At 38.9% G+C, this 9,521-nt stretch overlaps 1 protein-coding gene across 1 annotated transcript; it reads right to left on the bottom strand.

The window, feature by feature from the left end:
* Positions 1-984: 984 nt before the first annotated feature.
* Positions 985-5,336, bottom strand: LOC126596372 (ethylene receptor 2-like). Its single transcript, XM_050262936.1, has 3 exons — positions 4,639-5,336; positions 2,447-4,294; positions 985-1,806 (listed from the first exon to the last, which is right to left on the bottom strand). The coding sequence occupies exons 2-3, from the start codon at positions 4,193-4,195 to the stop codon at positions 1,252-1,254; spliced, it is 2,304 nt and encodes a 767-aa protein (XP_050118893.1). The 5' UTR covers positions 4,196-4,294; positions 4,639-5,336; the 3' UTR covers positions 985-1,251.
* Positions 5,337-9,521: the final 4,185 nt, after the last annotated feature.

Below are 9,521 nucleotides of genomic sequence, written 5' to 3'. Positions count from 1 at the left end.
AGTTGCTAGGCAAAAAGCAAAGGATGACAAAAACGAAGAATTTTGTGAAGGGAATTTAGTCCTAAAATTTCAAAGGGATCTTTCTTAACGTCAAACTATTTGAAATATAATAGTTGACAAATAAAAAGAAAACCCAATTGGCCAAAATTTTATTCCAAACCTTATATTAATATAAAACCTAACTTATTGTTGTTGCCGGAGCTGGGGGTATAATAAGCAAAAAAAGGGTCCACTTGGATATGATATTTATAATATTCATAACATAAAGAGTCCACGTACGTTGGTTCATGCATGGCAAACTTTATTTTCTTCGAAGCAAAAGTATCCAGACGCACAAGTCTCTGCAAATCTAAACTTTACCCATACTCTTCCATTTACTTTCAAACCACAAAATATCAAATATTCTCTGCCATTTCGAATGAAATAAAATAAACTCACTCAAAAAATAAAAATAAATAAATAAATAAATATTACCAAAATAAAATCCACTTTCAGATCTCAGTCTGCTATTTGATAGAATATAATTATTTGTTGACCATATACTCCCAACTGCCTGCGCTACACTGAATTTAACAAAACAAAAGCATCTTTTATTTTTCGTTTCTCTATTTTTCTTCTTTCTTTCTTTTTTAATCTTCTTTGACCTGTGTTCCAAAAAACCAAATCAACGAACATGTATGTGAGGTACGATCACCTTTATATTGATTTATCATCTATATTTTAGTTACAAAATTGTTGTGAAAAATAGTACACTCTGAGTTAATTTCAAGCCAGTATAATTAATGCGTTTTCACATTTGTTATGTAAAACGAGAAGGTAATAGCATTAATTTTGGGCATCACATTTGACAATGCTATATCATGTAAGCTGCAGGTTTCGAGTGAAGGAAAACGCACACTTCTGCAAATACTTCTATAATTTGACTATGATGCCCTTTTCATAACTCGAAAACTATAAACCTTCCTTCACCTGCTACATAACATATAAAGAATTAACTGCTGATTTTTTAACTCTACTCAATTTCTGCAGATATTTCTTATTTCTCTACAGTATATGGTATTCCAACAAACTTTTTCTTGCCAAATTTTTTCCATTCTTTTACAAAAGGATCCCTCGAAGACAACTAAATATTACCTGTGATCACATCTGGAACTATCTATGCAATTATAACAAGCTCAACCGTACACGAGATGATGCGTGGCAACGCGTAACACCCAATGCTGCATTTTTGGTCGGAACTTGATATGCAACTTATGTCATCCCTTTGTTTGCCTGCAGCAAGACTCTTCGTAGCTCATTCGCGATCCCTTGCAGCAGAACTGGTTTTCGGATAACCCCATTGATTCCTGTTTGCATACATCTATCCCACACATCTTCGTCAGCACTAGCAGTTACGGCAATGATCAATGGCCAAGTACGGCTTCGAAATTTTCTGATTCTCATTGCGACTTCAAAACCATCCAACTCAGGCATGTGAAGATCAAGTAAAACAACTTGAAATGAAGATCCAGCTGGACCAAAAGTACCAATAGTAGAAAGGCATTCGAATCCAGATGAAACGGCAGTTACGATGCAACCAAGCTTCTCGAGCATTTTCCGCATCACAACCCTGTTCACGTCATCATCATCGGTTAATAAAACTTGCAATCCTTTGAAAAGTGAATTGGAATGTGGGTACTCAGATGATTCTCCAGGTTCAGAGATGGCTATTGCAATGGAGGGACGAAGTTGAAACCGAAGAACAAGTGCCATGCTTTGAGCAAATCCTTGAGGGTTAGGGACTGCCCATATATTTCCTTGCATCATCTGACAATTAAGAATTAATACTTAAAAAAGAAAATTCCAACCAAGTAAAACTTTATGAACAGTCAATGTAGAACTAGCAGATATATGTAAATTGTAAAGGTTTGCGAATCTGAAAAAACTATATCTCCAAAAGATTTCCTCGTATTAATGCTAGTAAACTAGTAACGATTTGAGGGGAAATATCATGTTCGAAAATCTTAATGGCTATGTGTAAAATAAGCTACCATGCTTTTAAACTAAGTTCTTCCCGTACAACCTTACCTATTAAAGGCTGAGTGAGGTTCCTGTACATTCTACTGTGATAAAAATAGGGTTAACATCTTTGGTTATCGAGAGCCTGTCCTAAAACTTGTAACTGGTCATTAGAAGGGCTATCTGAATATGATTAGCACCATAGGTCACCAATTTCTGACACGGGAATTTTTGAAGAAAAAGAAAAATGTTACATCCTACAAGCACAAGGGTGAAAATTTTCATGCAGATTCTGGCTATACTAACATCTTCTGCTATTGGGTTTCCTATCTCTAAAAGAATAGAGTCTAACTTTAAAATTGTAATATTTTTGTTCCATCATTAGTCAAAGGGATATACTACACACACAAACACACTCAAACATATAGACAAAGTTCATCACCCTCACCTGCACTAGCTTTTTGCAAATGGTGAAGCTCAAACCCTCATCAACGCCTTCACTGGTGTATCTTCTACCAACAAGCTGCACTGCTGGTGTTGTGACCTCTGACCGAGAGCCGCTATTGCTTATCCCAAGCTCAAATCTAACACACACATCACCATCAGACGAGCTATGTCTCCAGGCTGCCCACCTTTGATCACTCCTTCCCTGACTCCCTTTCTCAGAAGCAACCCGAAACATTACAAACCCTCCCACGTTGTTTCCATTTAACAGGCTTCCAACCATATGCAAAATCACTTGAAACACTCGTCTTTCATCCCCCATGACATGATCAGGTAAGGACTTGTCCACATCAATTGCAAAACCAAATCCCCTAAATACACACAAGCATTTGGCAAGGCAAGCTGCTTCCTTTATCATTGCATGCAACCCAAAAGATCTCACCTCCAATGGAAATCTTCCACTTTCCTTTGCCGAATTGTCCATCACATCATTTATCAAGGTTGATAGGACATTGCTCGTCCTCACCATTGCATCAACAATGACTCGTTGATCTCTATCCAAAGTGTCATCCTGCATCAAAGAAAGCAAACCCAAAATTGAGTGCATCGGCCTCCTCATCCCATCACTCATTACCTTTTGGAATGCGTTTCTTGCGTGGCTTGCCATCATAGCCTTCATCTTTGCCTGTTGCAAGGCTCGATTTTGCTCGGCCAATTTCTCCCTCATGAGTTGAGACTCTTCGAGGACTGCAGCATGGGATAAAGCCACGGCAACCTGATCAGCAACTACCTTAATTATCTCCAAGTCCTGGCTACTCCAAGATCTAGGTTGTCCACCAGGGAGGACCAGAACCAGTATTGCATAACAAGTCTGGATCAACTCCGGAGTTCCTCCTTTGAAATTGGAAACCCGAAGCATTGGCATCCGAATTGCAGCTACTGGTCCTGGCTCACCTGAATCACCACTGGCATGAACAAGTGCAGAGTCAGGCCTAAGGATGTTCACCCCATCACTCCCCTTGATATGTAGCACATCAGGATCACTTATAGGTATACAAAAGTTGTACATATGAGAATAATTCCTCCCTTTCAGCTCGTGCGTGAGAATCATCTCTGTTTTAGTTTCATTGGGCATCCAAACTGCACAGTACTGCAAACCCAATGTCTCGGATAGCTCAAAAAGTGTTGTCGACAGTATTGTATGCCTATCAAGCGACTTGCGAATTTCTTGGGTGAGCATCCGAACATGCATTCCAGCTTCTGTCTGTCTCATTATAAGCCCAACCTCCCTCCCAAGATCCCAAGTCTTCTTCTTCAGCATGAATTCCCTCACTTTCACTTTGAGAAGCAAAGGGATGAGAGTGATGAGTGTTATAGCAGTGGCACATGAGACCAGAGCAGTAAGAATTTTGAAAACCGTGAGAGCCAGCATAAGCTGGAACGGGTGAGGGCCGTAAGTCCAGCCATTGAGTAGATGTGTCAATCCACATAGCACAATGAAGGCAATGAACTCAAAGAGAACCCATTTGAATGGTACATTCGAGCAGCTGACAAAGTAGAGCAGCTCAATGGGGATTGAAAAGTAGGCCACAGCAATCAAGAAATCGCTCACTCGCTGACATTCTAGGATGCTCTCGATGCTCCACAAGCTGCCATCATCGTCACAATTGCACCGTGGGAATCCGTTATCCGACGCAGAAACACAGAATAGGAGCAACGAAACTGATAGCCAAGATGCTAAGGCCTTTAACATTGCACCCAAACAACAACTTCTTCAATCCATTTAAACAGTAAACACAGATTAAAGTTTCGAAACTACGATCGTAAAGCCACAAACTTCAATTTCCATTTCCTGTAAACATACACAACCCAAAAGAAGACAAACCCCATTAACAATTTGAAGGAATTTAACAGCGACAAATATGAGATCTCACAAAACCAACGAAATCCTGTCAAACTTTCATACTATGAATTGATGAATGGCACAGTGATCAAATTTTCCACAACCAGAGGAGGGTAACCCAAAATTAAACAATGTTAATCTCAGAAGGAAAAAAAATTAATCTCAGAAGCAAAAGAAACCATTTTTAAATTAAACCCACCAAACCAATGTCTTAACTACAATAAAAAAACATTTAAAAAAACACAAATAAAATATATTTAAAAAATGAAATGCTGGGCAAGTGAGAAACGTACCTGTCTCACAGCACTGAGAAACGTTTTGAAAACCCAGATTGGAATTAAAACAGCTGCAGATCTTAGGCTTGCAGCAGATGCAAGAGACTCAAAGCTCCTCTGCGGCCATCAGCAATGAGACCCATTAACCTCATAAGTAAACAAACACACACACACCAAAATCCACCACTCCCCATTTATAGCAATTGGAAGCTTGCATCTATTAAAAAGAAAACCCAAAAAAACAAATCCCCATAAAAATCACAAACCCAAGAAAAGAAGAAGGATTTTTTAATTTTTTACAAATAAGTATTTTTTTATTTAAAAACCACTAAACCCAGTTGTCTGAATCAGTAAGCCGGCCACCTCGCGCCGTGTGAACCGCTGGTGGGCACTAAAAACTTGAGCTTGGAGAGTTGAGAAGGCGGTGGTGCGATTCGGTAGAAAGCACAAAACCAATAACCAGGTCGATTGCCCCCACTCTCTCCTCCCTCTCTCTCTGTCTGTTATTTTACTTCTGAGTCTTCAGCTCCCCTTTATAGCAACAAATAAAAATTCAAAACAAAAGAAAATACCCATAAATCTCTTTGTCTCTTTTTAATAAGATTTTTCAGTTCTTTGGAGAAAGGAAATCAAAAGAAAATTGAAAATGATAGATTTTCTAGAGAGAGAGAGGGGGGGAAGGGAGAGAGAGGGAATATTGTTTGCGCTTTGCGCCGTTGTTTCGGAGAGCAGAAAAAATAAAAACACAAGGAAAGAGAAGGAAAGTGGGGGTGGGGAGGGGACCCACACTTTGTAACATGAGGAGAACTTGGACGCTCTTTGGCACTATACGTCACCGTCACACGACTCACCCAAGAACATTTGTTTTTACTTCTCCCCTTCCCAAAACGGACCCCCCAAATACAAAAAACCAAAAAAATCAAAATCCACGCGGCAGCCAAAGGGATGACGAAAGGTTTGCTCTTAAATTGAGTGAGAATAACCACGTCAAATGGTCTAGTGGTAACAGAGCGGACTGCGATTCTTCAATAAAAAATAATGTGGTTGGCTCGAAGTTCGATATTCTAAGTTGAGGGTAAGCTTGATTGTGGTTACGGGCAGAGTAAAATTCCCTTTACCCTCTCCAAATCTAAAATGAGTGAAAATGACTTCCTTCTCAAAATTCCCTTTGGCTTCTCAAAATGACTTCCTTCTATCCTATTCCATATGAATTATTCAAGTGCAAGCCAAGATTGGTTTCAACTTTGAACTCCTTTCCCAAAGTTCTATATATATCCTTTTCTACAGTTAGAAATGGGAGATTAAATTATTTATTGACAAACATAGTATTCTTTTGGATAAACAAAGGTGTTTTACAAATTGCAGCGATAGTTTTGTGACTTTGTGATATTTTTATGTAATTTTTTCTTTTCTTTTAGACTTATACTTCGTTGTCAACAAGAAAAAAAAAAGAAAAAAGATAGAGGTCATAATCATACAAGGGGGGATGAACATACGGCTATAGAAACTATTGATGTCATATTTGTTGTTATGCTACATGGATTATAAAGCTATAGTATCTTTGAACGTTAAGAAAACATTGCGTAATGCACTCCCTTATTAATTAGGAAATCATGGGTCAGGGTTTCAGTAACCGACTAGAATGTTGTCTCTACAAAGGCCAATTCGTCGTCGAGTTAGTATCCAAGGACATTACGGGGCCGTTACATAACTAGGCTCCCCCGTTAGGGTTACTGTGTCATCTTGGGCTACTTATACAAGGTCGTATGAAGAGGGTATTACACGTGCTTTTGTACTGGTTACCAAAGCACCACAGTAATGGTGAATTCGGGAAAAAAAAAATCCAAAAATATATATGATTTTTTTGAAAAATTAAAATGCACATAAAACGGGTGAAAATAGATAAAAGTATAAGTGCATTTGAGGAATAATTCAATCATATTCTTCTCTCTTGGAGGTGATATATATACAAGAAAATTCTAATAAAAAGGGAATTGTTATAAAAAGGCAAAATTTATAGAGAGATAACCTTTACTCGGTGAATGAACGAAGCAGTTGCAGAGTAATATACCGACACAAGCTGTTGCAGAGGAAGTAATGTATATTATTGCTATTAGATATATTTCTCTTTTCTTTCTTCTTCTCATTCACTAATCTTTGCACAATTGAATTGCTCTATTTATAGAGCTACTTCAATGGAAAATTACAAAACATTACTATTTAGCTTATGAGTATATAGTACACATGTGATACTTTACTATACACATTACTATACACATGTGGGCAAACATACCCATCATTTACAACACTCCCCCTTGGATGCCCACATATCAACATCAGTTGCCTCATTAAAACCTTGCTTGGAAAAACCCTGTGGGAAAAAACCATAGCGAAGGAAAAAGAGTACAACTTTACCCGGATGGTGTTGAGCATGCTTAGGTTGCCTCGTTAAAACCTTGATAGGAAAAACCCAGTGGGAAAAATCCTAAGCGAAGGAAAAAGAGTACAACATGCATGTATCATGGATGCTCCCCCTGAATTGTATCTCCCCCTGATTCCACATTTTTCAAATCTGTAAGCCGACGTAATCCGATTCCCTGTACCAACTTCTGAAATGTGCACTTTGGTAGAGATTTGGTGAACAAGTCTGCTAAATTTTCATTGGAACGGATTTGTCTGACTTCAAGAACTTTAGCCTTCTGAAGCTCATGTGCGCTGAAAAATCTTGGAGATATGTGTTTAGTCTTATCACCTTTGATAAATCCTTCCTTCATTTGGGCGACACAGGCTGCATTATCTTCATGGATGACAGTTGGAGTGTCTGTCTTTGAAGGTAGACCACATGAATTCCGGATGTGATGGATCATTGATCTTAACCAAGAACATTCACGACTTGCTTCATGTAAAGCAATTATTTCCGAATGATTGGAAGATGTTGCAACTAGCGTTTGCTTTGTTGATCGCCATGAAATTGCAGTATCTCCATTAGTGAACACATATCCATTTTGTGAGCGGGCTTTATGCGGATCGGAGAGAAAACCAGCATCTGCGTATCCAACAAGGATTTGTTCATTTGTGGGCTTGTCTGAGTAGAAGAGACCCATATCTGTTGTCCCACGAAGGTATCGTAGAACATCTTTGACTCCCTTCCAATGACGAATTGTTGGAGCAGAGCTGTACCTGGCTAACAAGTTAACTGAAAAAGCTATATCTGGTCTAGTACATTGTGCTAAATACAATAAAGCACCTATTGCGCTCAAATATGGTACTTCTGGACCAAGGACCAGTTCATCATCTTCTTTTGGACGAAATGGATCTTTCTTAATGTCCAAAGAACGAACGACCATTGGGGTGCTAAGTGGATAAGCTTTGTCCATGCCAAATCGCTTCAGTATTTTTTCAATGTAAGCTGATTGATGGACCAAAATTCCACTAACACAATGCTCGATCTGCAGGCCTAGACAATATTTGGTTTTCCCAAGGTCTTTCATTTCAAATTCGTTTTTCAGATATTCAGCAGTTTTGTTGAGCTCTTCGGGGGTTCCAACTAGGTTCATATCATCGACATATACTGCCACTATAGCAAATCCAGTATTTGATTTCTTAATGAACACACAAGGGCAGATGACATTGTTGGCATATCCTTCTTTAATCAAATACTCACTGAGACGATTATACCACATTCGCCCAGATTGTTTCAGCCCATATAGTGATCGCCTTAATTTGATTGAGAACATACCCCGTGGTTTGTTAGTTGCTTCAGGCAACTTAAGTCCTTCTGGGACTTTCATATATATGTCAGTATCTAATTCTCCATATAGATACGCGGTGATGACATCCATAAGTCGCATGTCAAGTTTTTCTGAAATCACCAAACTTATTAAGTAACGAAACGTAATTGCATCCATTACAGGAGAGTATGTCTCTTCATAATCAACTCCAGGTCTTTGTGAAAAACCTTGTGCAACGAGTCGTGCTTTATATCTTGCAATCTCGTTTTTCTCGTTGCGTTTCCTTGTGAATACCCATTTATAACCTACGGGGTTCACACCAGGCGGGGTTTGGACTACTGGTCCAAAAACACTTCGTCTTTCCAAGGATTTTAATTCTGCCTGGATTGCATCTTTCCACTTAGGCCAATCTTGTCTCTGTTTGCATTCATCAACAGAGCGGGGCTCAATATCATCACTTAATATGATTTCAGTGGCTATTGCAAATGCAAACATGTCATCGATGATTATTTCATTTCGATCCCACAATTCATTAGTACATGCATAATTTATGGATATTTCTTTGCTTTCATGTACTTCTGTCTCTTCAGGGACATGTGTCTCATCAAGGACATTTTCTTTTTCTGGAAGTACAGAGTCACGAATTGTGGATTTATCATTCAATTCCTTTTCTTGAATGATATCATTTGGGTTCAATTGGGCCCTCATCTTTCTCTTTCGAGGAGCTGAATCTTTTGAACCTGGGGGTCTACCACGCTTCAGGCGTGCACTGGATGAATCATTCGCTGCCACTTTATTTTGTCCAACAGGGACATCAATTCTTGCAGGTGCGTTTGCAGCCGGTATATATGACTGTGTCACTTTCGAAGCATCATTAAATGCATCTGGCATTTGATTAGCAATACCTTGAAGATGAACGATTCTTTTCACTTCGTTTTCACATTGAGTGCTTCTTGGATCAAAATGAGATAAGGTGGGAACAACCCATGTTAGCTCTTGTCGTTCTTCTGGAACGGTCTTTTCTCCCCCTAACGACGGGAAAATTGTCTCATCAAAATGACAATCAGCAAAACGAGCTGTAAACACATCACCAGTCAAAGGTTCCAAATATCTAATGATAGATGGTGAATCAAAACCCACATAAATTCCCAATCTGCGCTGAGGTCCCAT

Source organism: Malus sylvestris, chromosome 13 (assembly GCF_916048215.2).
Source record: "Malus sylvestris chromosome 13, drMalSylv7.2, whole genome shotgun sequence".
NCBI lineage: Eukaryota > Viridiplantae > Streptophyta > Magnoliopsida > Rosales > Rosaceae > Malus > Malus sylvestris.
The sequence above is the reverse complement of the archived record's forward strand: the minus strand, read 5'-3'. Positions and strand labels throughout refer to the sequence as shown.